This window comes from Microtus oregoni, unplaced genomic scaffold, assembly GCF_018167655.1.
Source record: "Microtus oregoni isolate MIOR12 unplaced genomic scaffold, Mior012 000024F_ref0000369, whole genome shotgun sequence".
NCBI classification, from domain to species: Eukaryota; Metazoa; Chordata; class Mammalia; order Rodentia; family Cricetidae; genus Microtus; species Microtus oregoni.
Window position 1 is genome coordinate 3,672,087 of NW_024543083.1, and position 17,965 is coordinate 3,690,051.

General features: G+C 42.8%; 1 protein-coding gene across 5 annotated transcripts in view; it reads left to right on the top strand.

Annotated features, from left to right (window-relative positions):
- Window positions 1-17,965, top strand: part of Nrg1 (neuregulin 1) — a 996,124-nt gene that overhangs the window by 797,443 nt on the left and 180,716 nt on the right. For 2 of the 5 annotated variants that reach the window (XM_041673679.1, XM_041673683.1), the window contains exon 1: window positions 3,643-3,872. The exons of 2 other annotated variants lie outside the window; for them this stretch is intronic. In XM_041673679.1, the coding sequence (XP_041529613.1) occupies window positions 3,773-3,872 (100 nt within the window). In that variant the 5' untranslated portion in view covers window positions 3,643-3,772. Of the gene's footprint in view, window positions 1-3,509; window positions 3,873-17,965 lie in introns of those variants that run through there. One more of the 5 variants, XM_041673680.1, reaches the window with a different exon arrangement.

The following is a 17,965-nucleotide window of genomic DNA, read 5'->3' on the forward strand; positions in this document are numbered from 1 at the left end:
CTCAACCTGTCTATGAAATAAAGAGTTCAAGGTCATTCTCAGTTACATAGGCATTTGAGGTCAGTCTAGGCTCCAGGAAACTCTCAAAACAACAATAACCAAATCAAAACAAAAACAAGTACAAAAAAGACAAATGAAAAGTTAAAAACAAAAGTGAAAAAGTGAAAAGTATCTGCAGAATCTTTACTTTAATTTTCATTCCTATCAGGAATGGAAGTTTTGCAAAAATGAAATCACATTAGTTCATTTTCATTCCTTTTTTTTTACCCATTTAAACTTTTTCTTGGACCCCCAAAGGAATTATTAAAAGAATATGTTTAACCAACTTTGCAGAGTCTATGAGTTCCCAAAGGCAAGTCTTGATGATAAAAACTGCAATGATTCACAATGGCTCTTCTTAAAGGTGCTGTTTTATATAAGATCTATGTTTTGCCTTTCTTTATTCACAAAGAGATTAAATGATTTTTCTACTCTATTACCACTTGTCATACAATGACAGTTTGGTGTGTAAGCTGGAAGCTAACAAGCCATATTTGATACCCATTCAAGGAGCATAACAAATTCATTAAAACATGAAGTTATTTCATTCTGAAATGTTTCAATTGAGCTTTACATTTAATATATTGTGTTTAACAATTTTTAAAATGGAGACAGTCTTACTGTGATGCCGAGGCTGGCCTTGGGGATCCTGGTGGGACTCTAGCCTCATCCTCCAAAGCTCAGAGACTACAACATGAACCATCACACTTAGCATAATGCTTTTTGTTGTTGTTGTTTTTTAAAGAATACTTTTTCTTTTCAGCCCCTAAATCAGTTCCAAGGTATTTTTAAAAACACCAAAACATTTCATTTGCCACTTACTGGCCACAGAATTGAATAATTTAAGGACGATTTTGAAGTGTTGACAAATCTCATAAATACTTTAAGTATCAAAGAAATCGACTTTTTGGTTATCTTCCAGTTGCTTGTAAATAATATAGTAAAATATACTCAAGAAATTAACACAAATTACGTAAAGAATAAAGACTCTAACAATACATTAGTACCAAAAAGATAGACTTGGTTATGAATTTCCTCATAACTCAGTCGTAATTGGCAATCATAAAGGATTCCAGAATCTGGGCATGGATCTAGGAGGCAGCCTTGTCGTTCAAGTGCGGCTCTATCACATGCCTTCAAAGTTCCTTCAACACTGAGTTCTTCAACTCTTGGTCCCCTTCCTCTTCCTCTTCCCATCCTAAATCACTTTCTCACCATACCCATCCATTCCTCACGCCTACGGTTTCCATGGGGACGCTGCTGGTGTTTTATTCGGAAGCTACTGGGGCATCTTTCACCTTTCTTGGTAATTTCGGTTGCGGAGGTTTGTGGAGTAACTCAATGGCTTTATTCAAACAGAAACTTTCACGAAGTATAGTCTCCTTTATCCTCCTGGAGATGCTCCTCCTAAGAAGAAAGAGTTGTGGGAAGTAAAGTGTCTAAACCCCAAGCAAAAGGGACAGAAGATGTTGCTCCCATAGACTTGGGTTTTTATTATTCATGTGTTTGGGAAGACGGAGCATTTTGTTTTAAAGTCTAAAATGCAGGTTTGCCTTCAGTCCTTTGATTCTAAAATGCTGGCGTCTGACAGCATGTGGTGAGTAAATCTCTAGCCCCCCCCCCCCCCCCCCCCCCCCCATCCTGCAGAGAAGCACGTGAAATGGAAGGGTTTCTGCTTTCAGCGGCTTGCTGCCCCTTGCTGGCTGAGCAGTGGCCCCTCCTGGGAAAGCTGAGTTATTTCAGCCAGCGCTGGGGCCCACCTTTCTTTTACTCCGTGAGGCAGACGGTACAGGGCTGTTCACAGAGTTGGAATCTTCTCGGGTTCTGCCGTTTGCGTGGAACAATGAGATTTGTATGTGGAGTACGCTAGAAGGCTAGCAAGACCTCTGGACACTAACATTTAAGAATAAAGAATGATGCCGGTACTGTTGAGATATTTCTTAACAACCACAGCCATCTGATGGAGTTTGATTCTTAGTCGAATGTAAATTAAAGTAGAACAAAATGGTTTTTAAGACGATTTAAAATGAATGTGTTTGCACATTTCCCTTCCCACATGTTTGAAAGGTGCATTCCGGATTTCACCTTTATTTAAATATTGGCAGCTAAAGAACACAGGGAAAGCTGTAGATAGCAATGCACCAGTTAGCATTGACTCCAGGAAGAGAAAAGCTGGGAGCCAAGTCACTCTGAAAGTGGGATAGCTGTAAAGTATTGATCGTTTGTGTGAGTCGGCACACATACACCACAGTTCTTAGTCACAGTCATTGAGCCGACTAAGTTGGCTGTAAAGACGACAGCATTTCTTCAGGGAGACAGTGTGGCTCACTCCTTGATGCGGCTGACACCAGCACCAACTTTTGTCTTTTACAACAGAATTCTTTCTTGATTTAACTGCTCCTTAGTGTTCTCCACCAGAGGGAGGATACAGGAAAACTAGGATGCACGTGCCCTTCCCAGAAAGTCTAATCCGGGCAACTAGCACTAATGAACTAATGCTCTGGACTTCACTTCAGTTCTAGGGTCTGGGTGTGAAGGTGTGGGGCGGAGAGGGTTACCATAGAGATGTTCCTGACCATGGTGAACTATGGCTCATCAGTTCCTTCAGAAATTAACTAGTAATAAAAGATATTGTGCTTAGAAGAGGCTATTTTAAAAACAAAAGTGGAGATGGGAAATCCAACACAAGAAGGCAGACACATGCTCAAGTAGGAAGTACTAGCTATTCATGCTTGAAGTTCGCAGAACCCGTCCTGGGTACCGCCAACTCCCTTCCATTTCAGATTTCACCTTCACCCTCGGGGCCAGAGGGAAGCTTCCCTAAAGTGAGAAAAAAATAAACCCTGAACAATTCTGGAAAATAGCAACTGTCCCTCCCCGTCCCGGGGGCCTCCAGATCTCTAGAGCCTTCGTTGTGGGGCAGGTGCCACGGTTGCAAACTTTTCTCCATCTCCCTTCAGTTTTCAAGGCTTTCATCAGCTCTGGGGCTGCGGCAGCCTGCGGAGGATTGTGAGCGCCAGGGTCCTTCCCTGGCCTCTCGGGACTGCTCGGTTCGGCCCCGCGGTGGCGGTACAGTCAGCGCAGCTTCCAGCGACCCCTGTCGGGTGTTGCAGGCAGCCGCTGGGCTCGGCCGCCCCCAGCCGGGCCCGGCCGCCAGAAGAAAGGGGCTGGAACCGCGAGCGCCCAGCTCAGGCTCCTCCCGTTGGCGTGTCTGCGCCTCGGGGTGGGGGTGTGGTGGGGAAGAGGGAGGGGGCGAGGCGAGGGGAGGGTGCGAAGGAGGCGCCAGCGTCCAACCTGCGGGCAATTGAAAAAGAGCCGGCTAGGACTTCCCCAAAACTTGTGGGAACTCCGGGCCGCGCGGACGGCAAGAGCGGAGCAGAGCGGCGGCGGTGGCGGTAGCAGCCTGGTGATGCGAGCGCAGACCGGACTGTGAATACCTTTACTTCTTCGTGCTCTAAGGGCGCAAGACAGACGCCACCGGAGCGAGGCCACACCGGAGCCGGCAGCGGGGGACACGGGACACCAGAGCAGCCCCGAGTCATCCCAGACGGAGCAGACGCTCCAGGTGACCGAGTCCACGCCGCTCCCCGCAGGCGACAGGCGACGCCCCCCACGCAGCCCGGCAGCTCGCTTTTCCCTCCGGAGACAAACTTTTCTCCAAGCCCTTGGACCAAACTTGTCGCGCGTCACCGTCGCCCAGCCGGTTCCGAGCAGAGCGCTCATCTTCGGCGAGATGTCCGAGCGCAAAGAAGGCAAAGGCAAGGGGAAGGGCAAGAAGAAGGACCGGGGATCCCGCGGGAAGCCCGCGCCTGGCGAGGGCGACCCGAGCCCAGGTGAGTGCCTGCAGCTCCGCTTCTTCCCGGGCGGACGCCTCACTCTGTCCCGAGTGTTTTTGAGTTGCGCTCTCCACTCCTGACCGGGTCCCGGCGTTGCGGAACCCCGCGGTTCTCTGCGGGGATTGCCCCCACCTGGCACCCGCCCCCTGCGCGCCCCAAGAGCCTGGCCGTCCATCCCGGACCCTCTCGGGTTCGCCCTGTGCGCCCTGCTCTCGGGCTTGGCCCTCGGTCCCCGCGTCGGTCTGGGAGGCCAGCCCGGGAGTGCGACTCGGAGTGCGGGATCCCTGCCGGCTGCGCTTGCCCTGCGGCCCGAGGGCTTTGCGCGGGCCCCGCCTGCCCTCTAGCGAGAGAAGCGGGAAAGGGCCCGGGTCCGAGAGCCTGCGCCCCACCGCGTGGGCCTTGCTGCGCCGAGGGTGGTCGGAGGAAAAGGGCGGCATAGGTGCCCGGGCGTCGGCGCGGGGGGCGGAGGGAAGCAGTGTACAGCCGCTGTGCGAGCCTGGCTTCGCCCTGATTGCGTGCTGCGATAGGGAAACCCAGAACAGCTGAGAGGGATTCCTAAAGGTCAGCGAAGCACGCAGAAACCCGCCGGGTGCCAAGATTCAGGTCGGCTCTGAACAAATTCTACCATCTCTTGCTTTAGCGGTTCTAGTTTTCAGGGTCACCCTGATAAATATGCCTAGTTTAGTTTCCCAAGAGATGTCAGAAAGCAACAGTTTACCTGAATTTTGAACCCCTCTTGCTTAGCGGTTATATATAGAACGAAAAAAGGAGTTAGGTTTTTTTTTTTTTTTTTTTTTTTTTTTTTTTTTTTGTAAAGCGATCTTTTTAATTCCCCCATCAGAGCACGTCAATGAAGGTGTCACCTTAGATATCCCTAGGAAAGGCTGAAGCACCTACTGGCTGCTAAGTAGATGCTTAAAGCGGTGGAGCCTGAGAGGGTCTTCACTGTCCCTCTACAATCCCCTACGCGTGGATCTGGATGCCTTGTGTCTCTTAGAGTGTCTCCAACACACACACTATGAAGTACTTCTCGGAAATTAAACCACACTTGTGCACTGCGTGCCTTAAGAAGAGAGCTGAAGTATCTGCCCCGTGCAGGAAGAAAACAAACCGCATTTTCTTAGCAGTTGTTGGCAGAGACCCTAAGCAAGGTTTAGAACAAAACAGAAACTGAACAGAGGGTAATTGTTTAGCCACTGGCCCTTCTTGTGTCTGCATAAAGATCATAAAGATCATGAAATTCACCTTAATCACCCCGCGTGACCCTTCGTGAAAGTAGACTGACGTTTCGCTAGTGTTTACTGTATATTTTGGAGATTATATATAACAGTAGTCAGAGTATGAAGTGGGGATCTGGATTAATGTCATCATAGTATGTTAAAGAGATCCAGTCCTAACACTGTAAAGGTATAAAGAAGGTTTTCTTTCTCTTGCCATCACTTGCGGTATCTGTTTTCTTCAGAAGTTCCTAGGGTCCCTTAGATCAGCGGTTCTCAACACGTGAGTCGCGACCCCTCTGGGGGTCAAATGACCTCACCCTTTCTCAGGGGTCGCATATCAGATATCCTGCATATCAGATATTTACAGTATCATTCATAACAGAAGCAAAATTACAGTTACGAAGTAGTAACAAAATAATTTTACCTTTGGGGGCGGGGGTCAGCCCAACGTGATGGAAGTGTATTAAAGGGTCACAGCATTGGGGAAGTTAAGAACCAGTGTCTTAGATGCTCTCAGTCATTAAGATCGGTGGTGGTCTGATTAGTGTCCCTTTCCGTAGCAGGTTTACCTTTTGTCAAGGGTTCCAGTCTACAACGTAACACAGATGACTTAATGATTTTAGTGTCTTAGGCTGGAAATCTCACTGCCCTGTGCTGTAGCCCTTACGTACCAGGTGGGCAGCTGTCTCAGGACTGTCTAATGTTCTCTTTAAGAGAGAATTCTAGAACTTCCTTGATGGATTCCATTTGTTTTTGTGGGCACCCTCTTAACCAGACAAACTGATTAAGTGCTTTTTTTCCCCCTCCTATTTCCCCAGAAAAATTGCGATGAATCTGTGCGCTAGATTTTAGTATATTTGTATCCTGTGCAATATACTACTACTACTATTACTATTAATTATTGATAGAGAAAGTTTTACTCACTCGAGAAGAATTTCTATTCCCTTTAGGATCCTGCCAACAGATTAAAGCAGATTAAGAGTATTCCTTTGATTTACAAATAGTTAACTTGAAATGGTCCTTAAGTAGGAGCACAGGGCATTGTCTAGTCCTGTTTAGGAATCCGTGATTCTGCCTTTGTCACTTGTCCTTCTAATGGTAAGTGCCAGTCTTGAAAAGGATGAGTAGCTAATAGCCACGTTATGTGTGGGGAAATCCACATTCTTTCTGGTTTTATTTTTAGTTATTTTTTGACTTGGAGATCTGTAGCATTCCCAACAGCCTTCACACTTGCCATGTAGCCCCATTTAGGATTTACCAGGACAACCAACTCTTGAATTGTTCCCGCGTTGGTGCCTTCAATGCCAAGTGCTCCCTTTTCCTTAAAACAACGCCGAAGCAGTAGGCGTGTCCTTGGTGATGCATGTGCAATGTTGAGGCCTCTCTGTGGATGTTGTCACGCCAACTTCACAGCAGCTGAGATCACTGAGGGCACGCAGCCCTGCAGTGGACTGCATCATGTGCATAGGTACAGCCACTGGTGGGAACTCTTCAGGAGAAGAACACCTTTGAACCTGCTATGTGACTGGTCCATTCGATGTGTCATATGTACCTGACAATGTTTCCTGTCATCGATACAGTTAACAAATACCAAATTGCACGCTATTGTGGCTGCAGATGTTCAATAGAATTATTTATTCGGTAATAATGACTGTCATTGATCCAACGCCCTTGAGGCCATTAATTCTTCTTTGCACAAAATAAGCACTCTCAGAGAAACCCCGGGCTTTATGTCACAGATCCATGTATCAAGGGCCCCGTAATGTCCCGAGCCTCCTGCAAGCTGAACCTCCCAGATCCTGCCTCCAATTGAGCCATTCAACTTAGTATTTTTCTTTAGAAGCTTGTTACAAGACCAGTTTTTCTTTTTATTCCATCAATTTACCAATTGACTTCAGACCTTCCTTAAGATTGCTGATGTTTTTCTTATTCTGTACAATATTATTTTTGTTATTGTTTTGCCCCTTAAATGACCTGGCATGAAACTGCCATCCCACCTAGTCCAGATCTGTAACTATCCTGTGCTAAGTCATGCCTGGTGGATGGGGTATTTGTGAGTGGAAAACCAAAGACACATAGTATCCCAAGTAGCTAGGCGCAGGCTGTAGGCCTCCAGTGATGTCACCCACCTGTTTCCTTAACTAAATGGCTCCAAAGGCTGAAGTGTCTGTAAACATTCTTGGAAATAAAGTGCCCTGTCACTAACAGGGCAGTGTGTGTTTACAGAACAGTCAGGAATGTCCAGTGATCTGTTTCAGCCTGGTTACTTGTAACTGCTTACATTATGTAATTATTAAAAACACTAAAGATTATTTACAGAACAAAGTAGGACTTGTTATGAAGAACGAAAATAGTAGGGATAATGAGGGAAGCTTGAATGCTGTTTTTATATATACAAAGTGATGAAATGGTACCCATAAAGAGACTAGCACTTATACTAGTATTAGAAGAAAGTACTAAGACTATTATGTATATACATGCTCATGTATATATATGTAATATCAGAAATTGTTGGGCTACTGTGTGAACAGTAATACCTTTCCAATGTCCTCTTCAATCTTTTTCTGTTCAGAGTAATGGGGATAACTGTTAATTAGTGTTCCAGGCAGTGCAACACGTACATTGTATATTATATCATTTTTTAAAACAGAAAATATGAAAGTGTCTGAATGTTAGGCAGCATGCCCCAGCCCTTAATTCTCTACAGATTGCCTGGATTTAAACTCCAGTGTCACCAAACATCCTTTAGTTGTAAATTCATGGGAAAGTTACTTAATCTTCCAGTGCCTAGGTTTCTTTTCCTTTTGTAAAGTGGAGATAATTCCTGACTCTCTGGAGTGTGAACAAGATAACCCATGAAAGCCTGCTGACTGCTGGCCAGCAGGGACTCTGTACCCAGCAAATATAAGCTTTCTTTATCAGATTACTCAAGGAAGGAATTGTCTGCAAGGATATGCGACATAATGTTCAGAATTTACCTTTTATGGGAAAGAAAAGCCAGTGCCGACCTTGTGTTAGCGTGGGCATAAATATTAATATGGACTACCTGTAAAGATAGGGGAAAGTGAGTACATCAAGTTTCATAACTGCATGTATGTATTATGAAAACATTGCTGAGCTCAATCTAAATATTGAAAGTAGAGTGAGGTGCAACAGGATTTTATCTGGCAGGAAAATGTTGAGGCTTCAAACTGCAGGATTTTGAAACCCGACTCCTTTTCTGGCAACATTTTCAGAGTTGATGTTTGAGCCTCCTTTTGTAGTACAGAATATGTGTCTTCTCTCCTGGACTTGTATACATTACAGCCACTAAGAAACCAAAGTGTACATCAACATGTCCTTTCCTATCTTTTTTTAATCAGGGATAATGATATATTGCCAGCAAAGTTTATAGACCCTGCTGCAGGTATTTTGAAATAGAAGCAGAACAAGGAATACAATAGATGTACGTTTCTCCATATGTTCATTTTTTTCTTCCTCCCTCACTAGAATGGTTAAATGTCATGTTTAAGGTTCTTGGGAATATAGTGGATTCTTACCAGATCAGAGTTCTATTGCTTTTACCAGTAGTAAACTTTAACAGTACTGATTGTTTATTGGGCTCTGTCAAGAGAGAAGAAATCACACCATGTGCCAGTATTTTGGGGGGAGTTACCGAATTTGCTCCAAGAAGTAATTACCACACTTTTTCTTGATTAGTTAACCCCGAAACTTTTCACCTTGGCAAATAGAAGAAATAAAACCAAACATTAAATTGTAATGCTTTATTTTAATCAAGGGAAAATATACCTTTTAAATACACTATTAATGAACATAAAGCAAACATTCCCTACAGGAACAGGCGACATATCTCTCCATCCTAATTCTCTTTGTATCTGCATGAGCTTTAGTTGATTGAAATGAAAGAACAAAAAGCAAGCTACCAAAATACCAATAGATGTCAGTGTTTGTTGCTTTAGAAGAGAGGTGTTAGAAGAAAATACACAGCTTAATCCATTCTGTTTATTAATCAGGAAACTAGCTACTTTAAAAAGCTCAATGATTTTGATTATGCTGTATGATCTTGTTTACAAAACTACCTTTTATGAGTGAAAAATCGTATTAAAATATATTCTTTTAAATATTAAAAATACCTTGAAAGCACAAAGACCTCGGTTTGTTCCCCAGGGTCTACATTTAAAAAAAAAGGCCTGCTGGGGGTCTGCATGTAAATCTAGCATTGGGGAGGTAGAGACAGGCAAATCTAGGGGGCTTATTGGCCAGCCAACGTCACCTGCTTGTCAAGTTCCAGGTCAGTTATAGACTCTCAAAATATTGTGTGGCCCAGGTCAGTTATAGACTCTTGAAATATTGTGTGGCCCTTGAGAACTGTCTTCTGCCGTCCACATGCATGCCTACACATACACATGTATTCCTGTACACACAGGAGTTTAAACAAACACACAATGCCTCTGCATTAAGTCCCCCAAAGAATTCAGAAAGTAGGTAGAAAGCTTGCTAATCAATACTTTTGGAAAGTGAAGTAGCAACATTATTTGAGGATTTTGTGACACACCGATTGGATTTCTCGGTATTTCAAACTGCATGTTATGCCCATTTTTGAGGGCCCCTTGAAAGCAAATCGTCAAGTTTATTTTTGAGCCTGCCTCGAGTGAGACGGGGCAGATCCTCTTCATTTTCTCCTTTCTTCCTCTTACAGGTGACACCTTCCTCTGGCCTCCAGAGGGTGCTCTGAGAGCATCACACTGCTGGTCCCCAAAGACAACTTCTGCCTTTTCCTCTTTAGTTTTTCAGTATTCTGGCCAATCTAGTACAACGAACAGTATGGAGATTTGATCAAGGTTAGCTGATTTGATTAGATGGTTTTCTTTCCTTAGCTAACCAGTAGCTTTGATTCATTAAGTATTCTGAGTCAGAATGTTTTCAGATATCACGGTACACACCAGGCTAAATCATTTGACCAGATTCTTTCTCACTGGCGTCTTTCCTCTGGGAAGTTGGACATTTAAAGGCCTAGGCACCTCCTGAGCAGTTAGGTTCAAGTAGTACGCATGAGGAGGTTTAGTTGTATTTGGCTGTTTCACCCTGGCCTTGGACACTTGTGTTTAGTTATATTTGGAAGTTTTACCCTGGTCTTGGACACTTTCCAGGAAGCACCATAACTGAACAAAAGATATTTGCCAACAGGTTTGTTTCTATGGCATTAGCTCTGGTCCTGCTGAAGAACGCTACTCTGATATACACGTTTCTGAAAACAAGTTAGAGTAGTTCTTGAGAATGATGAGCTAATGTCATGGTAGCCAGCCCATAACTCCTATTACTTATGGTTCGTCTGCTCATGATGTTTTAAAGATTTATTCTGTTATGTATGTGCGTCCATGTCTGTGTATGTGCACGTGGGTGTAGGTGCCTATGGAGGCCAAAAGAGGGCATCGGATCCCTTGGAGCATGAGTTATGGGTGTTTGTGAGCTGCTCCATGTGGGTGCTGGCTGGGGACGAAACTCAGCAAGCTATCTTAAGCTTTAAGTCATCTCCTCAGCCTGTTCATTCCTGATCTATCCCGCCTTGTACTGGCCATATTTGTCCCCATTCTTGCATTGTATCATTTCCGTTCATAAGGTGTAGTATAGTTTACAAGACTTCTTGCTGAAAACCAGCATTGCTCTGCTCTTCCCCGGCGTCCCAATGCTCTCTTCCCACAACTTCTGTAGGAAGGCAGCTGCCTGTTCTGGGCAGCTGTTGAGATTTAGTTTAATGATGTTGGAATCAGAGAATGCTCGTGGGCTGAACCATATGAAATCGTTGGTTTTTATAGGTCATGCATGGCTGATTACCCTAAATGCCATAGAGCTCACTGTCAGAGATTTCTTTTGTTTTAGTGATTTGACTTTATGCTTTATATACTATTTTAAACAATGTGGTGATGCTGATAACTTTGAAAGTATCCTAGAAGTTTTAGTAATGAAATAGGATTAGAGTCATGTATGAAAGCTGCACTGGGGAGTAGCTGAAGAAGCAGCATTTTCTGTAGTCTGTAGATTAGACTCCTGAGATACCCGCAGAGGATGAAGTCAGTATTAAAGTTAGAGGGCTGCACAGCTAACAGTTTCTACATGGAGAAAGAAGGGGAACTTTTGACTGTGAAGCCTCCGTCTTCTCTGGCTTATTAACATGCTGCTTTTCCTGCTTTATCTTAGTCGCCAGGTATCTACAGAGCAATCCTGGAGCTGAGAGTGGGAACTGTGGTAACGGGTAAATCAATCCAGGATTTATTTTATCGAATACTATGAAACTAGAAAAGCCCTCTGCCCCAACACTGCCTTCAAAAAATTTGGTCGGCCGGGCGGTGGTGGTGCACACCTTTAATCCCAGCACTCGGGAGGCAGAGGCAGGTGGATCTCTGTGAGTTCGAGGCCCGCCTGGTCTACAAGAGCTAGTGCCAGGACAGGCTCCAAAGCTACAGAGAAACCCTGTCTCGGAAAAACTTAAAAAAAAAAAAATGGTGAGACAGGGCCTTTCTCTGTATCGCAGTCTTGCCTGGACTTTCTGCATAGACCAGGCTAGCCTCAAACCCACAGAGATGATCTGCTTCTGTGTTTCCAGTGCTGGGAGTTAAGGGTGTGCCTGCGCCAACTCACTTTTACACTCTTATGTCAGATTTGGGTTTCTCCTACTATCAAGTGTTAAAAGAGACATCGGATCTTTTGGAACAACAAATGTTGTGAGCTGCCATGTGGGTACTGGGAACTGAACCTGGGTCCTCTGTATGAACAAAACCTGTGTTCTTAACCTGTGAGCCATCTCTCCAGCCCCATATATACTCATATTTCTATAAGATGGCTATATTTATAAATTCAGAATTCAGATAATAATGCAGTTAATTATAATTCAGTTAATAATAATTCAGATAATAATTCAGTTTTTAAAATATAGTTTTCTAATTGTAAGTTGTCATAATCAAAACATTCCAATTTTAGAGACTGAAGTTCCATTTTTAATGAAGGGGACATATGACGACTCTAAAGTCAGTCATTGGGATCCTTGAGAACAATGAGGGGTTGGTCCCTTTCTTTAATAGTAATTGACATAATATAGGCTTCAAAATAAGAGGAGTTATTTTGGATACCACATAATTTAGAACCCACAGTATGATTATTTGTATTAAATTTAAGAGTCTGTCATAATATTTTTATTGCTCTTTCCCTTTTTTCTCCGTCCTCTTCCGGCTTCCAACTTGGAGGATTTACTTTCTCGGTATGAGTTAATACTACATTAAGGATTATGGGTAATAAGTAAAAGGATTGTATATCTTTACTTTTTGTATCCTTGCATGCAGACTTCTGGATACCAGCCATTTGTAAGCTCAGTTGAAATTTGTAAGTTTGTAAGGTCCGTAGGCTGACACATGAACCTTCAATCGGCAGTGCATATGGAATGGAGGACAGGACATTTAAAATTATTATTTAATGACTGTTACAAGCTTGAATGATATTTATGCTAAGTAGCATAGTTTTATTTCATGTTAGAGTGAGGGAAGTATGGATGATAGCGTTTTATACTTATTTATCTGTGTTTGTGTGTGTGTGTGTGTGTGTGTGTTAGAAGTTGTGAATGAACGCTTGCCACCCTGTGTGGAGTGGGCAGGGGACAGGCTTGTAGAAACTGGTTCTCTCCTATTATGTTGTTTCTAGCGATCAAACTCAAGTTGTCTGGCATGGCAGCCAGCACCTTTACCCAGTGAACCATCTTGCAGGTCCCTGCCTTTTTGATTCACATCAACACGTTCTTATGAGGCATTGGAGAGAACGAAGTCTCCCTAAAAAAGATAGTTTTTTGGTTCAGGGGCTGTGTCATCACTTCCTATTTATTTATTTATTTATTAAAGATTTCTGCCTCCTCCCCGCCACCGCCTCCCATTTCCCTCCCCCTCCCCCGATCAAGTCCCTCTCCCTCCTCAGCTCGAAGAGCAATCAGGGTTCCCTGACCTGTGGGAAGTCCAAGGACCACCCACTTCCATCCAGGTCTAGTAAGGTGAGCATCCAAACTGCCTAGGCTCCCCCAAAGCCAGTACGTGCAGTAGGATCAAAAACCCATTGCCATTGTTCTTGAGTTCTCAGTAGTCCTCATTGTCCGCTATGTTCAGCGAGTCCGGTTTTATTCCATGCTTTTTCAGACCCAGGCCAGCTGGCCTTAGTGGGTCCAAATGGATTAAAGACCTCAATATCAGTCCGAACACACTGAACCTGATAGAAGAAAAAGTGGGAAGTACTCCACAACACATGGGCACAGGAGACCACTTCCTACGTATAACCCCAGCAGCACAGACATTAAGGGCCTCATTGAATAAATGGGACCTCCTGAGACTGAGAAGCTTCTGTAAAGCAAAGGACACTGTCACTAAGACAAAAAGGCAACCCACTTACTGGGAGAAGATCATCTCTTCCTCTTGACAGTTGATCCAGCCCTGTCCACCCAAGGCTTCTAATGACTCTTGCATCAGTCCAGACCTAAGCAAGTCTTTGTCTTCTTCCAAATTTGTCTGTCCTAGTCACCCTAAAGTAAAACTCTCACACCTGGAAGCATTCTAAATAAAACAGTCTTAGAGTGTTCTTGTGCATGCGTGCACACACACACACACACACACACACACACACACACACACACAGTGCTGAAAATCAAACTCAGAGCCTTGGACATGTTACCTAGGAAGCATTCAGCTGCTGAGTTATGAGTTACGCTCTTATCACCAAAGATTCTTGTCTTTGAGTCCAATCAAGTGGCATAAGCCTGTCGTCTCTGTTACCCAGAAGGCTGAGGCAGGAGGATCACACGCTACACTCTGCCTGGGATACAGAGTGAGTTCAAGGTTCACTTTGTGTGCCCCCTTTTCAAAATTAAAAGTAAAGGGAGATCTGGAGATACAGTATGGGAGTGGAACACTTGAGTTATGTGCACAGAGCCCTGGGTTCTCCACTACCCACCCCGGAGTCTGCTATCTCTGTGTTTCGGGCATTTCAAACCCATTGTGAAAATCTGACTTTGAACAGAACCTGTCAGGTGTTTCTGTGGCACATCCGTGCAGTCTGACTTGGAGACTGTCTTAGTTTAAGGAAAGAGGGATACTTGATTTAATCCTGACCATGTCAGGGATTTCATGGACTGTTAAACAGAACAGTGATGAATAGACAAGGTTCTGGCTCTCATTGGTATGAGGTTAGGCATGACCCTTCCATCCCATGACTCCATCAGTGATCAAGATCTGTAAGCCTCAGTCTCTGTACTTATGCAAGTGGACACCATGACTCTGTCAGTGATCAAATCTGTGAACTTCAGTCTCTGTACTTATACATGTACACAGTAATCTATGAGACTTCATGCGGCCGTCCTGGGGTTAAGGTTTTATATTGTGATTGATGTCAAAGCAAAACTAAATGTCAATTTTCTTAAAATACCAATTATGCTAATAAAACATGCTAATTTTTGATCTCTTTTTCTATAATGTTATGCTCTCACTTTATGTGGTTGCCAGTGTCTACCCATATTTAAGCCCACAGGAGATAACTTTATCAACCTGTATGTCTTTTTACTGTTTTTTTTTAATGCATAGAAAGAGGCTCTTGGTAAGTAATCGTGTTAGCACCACTTGTGAAATATATTTTTGGCACAATTCCTGCTATTTAGAAGATTGGTGAGTTCTGTATAGAAATTTGTAATACATTTGTATAAAGGACAACCAGGCCTTCTTAATTTAAGATGCAGATTGAACTGTAGCATGTAGAGATAAACTTCTCAGGGGTAGAGTAACACGTGGTGGGTGTTGTCTGAATGGTTTGGTGCTGTAACGCATGCTCCTGCTTTTTAGTTTATTATTTAAACATTTGCAAACTTCCTATATAAGCACTGTTTCTACGATACTCTTGTCCCCTGTCTCCACCTCCACCTCTCCCTCCCGAATTCTTCATCACTTCTTTAATTATTATTGCTATGTGTATATGTATATAAATAGATAGATGCACACATGTATATACCACCTGCCCGTCCACTTAATTCTGTTCATAGGACACATGTCCAGGGATGACTACTTAAGACTGTATAAACCATACAGGACTTTGATTTTAGACGAAACTGAGTCTCCCTCCAGCAGTCACTGAACAGCCCCCCTACCTTGGTATCTTGTTCATGCATTTTTTAAATACACATACCGATTTCCAACTTTTCAGAAGATATGCCCTTACATATATATATGTGTATATATAATATATATGTATATATTGGAAGTCAAGGATAGTGTTTAGATGACTGTCTTGCATACTGTGCCTACTCCTGTTCTTTGTATGAGTTTGCAGAATAAATGAATGAAACTAACATATGATTATATATGCATTCATATATGTATTATATATGTTAAATGCACATATAGATCATGTATTACTGTTATACACTATTTCCAGAAACAAAATAATAAATGATTATATTCTGTGAATTGATTTGATAGACATTTTATTGTGTTATGTGACATTGTATGTTCATTGTCTGAAGTAGCTTTTCATTGGTGTAATAAGTAGATCCTAATTTTGTGCATATGTATCAGATCTCCTTCTATATTCTGTATTCTCTGCCAACAGTGAAGTAGAAATATTGTATTGATACTAAGCATAGCATTTCACTGTCAAAATTTTTGATGCATTTTTCACTCAAAAATTTTATTTTCAATTTTTTTTTATTTTTGAGGTTGTATTTTAATTACAATATTTCTCCCTTTCCTCTTCTTCCCTCTAAACCCTCCTGTATATTTCGCTCCACTCTCCTACAAATTTGTGGCCTCCTTTTTTCATCAATTGTTATTGCATGCATGCATTTTTAATAAGGAAGAAAAAAGGAACTTCATTGAGGCCCGTAGATTTTTATAAACAACTATAATTTCAATAATACTGAAAATTATTATGATCTATTTCTGGGAAAAATATTGAAGATACACACACACACACACACACACATTGTGCTCAGAAGGATTAGATCGAATAAAGACAAAAGGTTATGATTATGACTTGTAGTGAGGTCACCTGGCCCTGTACTTAGCCTCTTCCCTGGGGGATCTGCTTAGGCACTATCCACTTTGGGAGAGAGTTGTACTTATAGGAATTATGGAAATGAGCTGGGGGCTTGTCAGGAGAAAGCCAATTATTTGAATGCTGAGTTGAATGGAAAATGAAATACATGCTTTTCCGTATATTAAATTCAATAGGGTCAGGAGACTCCGTTATGAGGGTTTGATTTTTATTTGGAAGCATGTTGATTACATTGTGTGTTCCCACTTGTCCTCAGTCTGACAGGAGGAGAAGTATCTGTAGAAATAGACACTACATTTTGACATTTGGGGGAAAAATAGTTCATTTAAGGGCTGTATACATTATATTTACTGCCCATCCAAAGAGACTATGATCCATTTCCAGAAAGCAAGAGAAACAGGGGCCAATCCCTTTCTTGGGGATAGAGTGCCCGATTCATGGTTCCCAGATCAATGGATGTAAGGACCTTCTGTAGGATGAGGGTCTCTGACGTGGACGTGCATGAGCAGAAGCACATGACTTCCCTCTGCGTTCTGCTTCTTACGGAATAAATATAGAGCGTTAGATTTTTACCAGTTTCCTCTTCATATAAGCCCTGTTGCTTTTTGAGAATCAGCCACATCCTGTAAAAGGAAAAGTGTTTTCAGTGTTCACCCCATTTTACCCCGTGGGCAGCGAGAGAAGGGGGAGAAAACCTCTAGTTGGAGAATGAAGTTAAGTAGTCTGGGCTGATGCTCTACAGACACAAAATGCCATCGGTCCTGGTCTCGTGGGACATTAGGACATGCTGTTTGGGTAAACTTCAAGGGACCTTAGCATCTGACATGACAGAATCCAGCAAGAGAGAGATATTGGATTTTCCTTGTGTCATTTTAGATAGGAGGTATTTCAGCATCAGTGCCAGCTTTAACACAAACACCGCATTGGCGTTCATGTCTGCACAGTTACACAGCCAGCTGCTTTAGCTCACCCCAGCTACAGATGTGTCGAGGAAACAGCTCATCACTCCCGAGTTGTCTCACAGCTGTCCTGAGACAGAAATGCATTTGAAAGAGCCCCAGTGCTTGGCTAGTGTTATTAATATGTTACCTAAATATAAAATATTCCCTCAGAGATAGTATGAGAATCTGATATTTGATTTCGGATGGAGCAGTTCTTTGTTGAACGTTTTCCTGGCAAGTGAAGAATGGGTCCTCCTCATCATCTTTATTGGGGCACACTTGACACTACAAGTTTATTCTTGTCACTGATGGCTTTATGGGGAAAAAAAAAACTACTTCATGTTACCCTGACAAATAAGAAATGAGAGATAATTACATGTTGGTTACGCGATTTCGGTTCGAAATGCTAAATTGGTACATCCTCCATCATGTGGTCACAGACTTTTTATGACTGTAACCTTTCTTTGCATTTACTTTCAATATCTGTCCAAAGGGCTGAAAGTGTCGCTCAGTGATGGAATGCACAGTTCCCTGGGTTTGCTCCTGGGTTTGCACAAAAGTATTAATAATTACAATTAATAATTTTAATTGAATGGAGCTGCTTTCTAATGTAATAAATGTACTTTTCTGTAGGATTATTCTTTATAATTGCTCACTGAAATGATTTTTGAGAGCCTGTATAATTGCTGAACTATTAAGCTAGACATTAAGACACGTAAATAATCCATTATTCCCATTGAGAAGAATTTTGGAGTGGTTATTGATACATGTGTTTGTATCTTCACAAATCTTAGTGGAGGGTGCTGTTTCCCAAGAGTTGAGTCTGGGCAGTATGGAGCTGGGGACGTGCTCTGGAGTG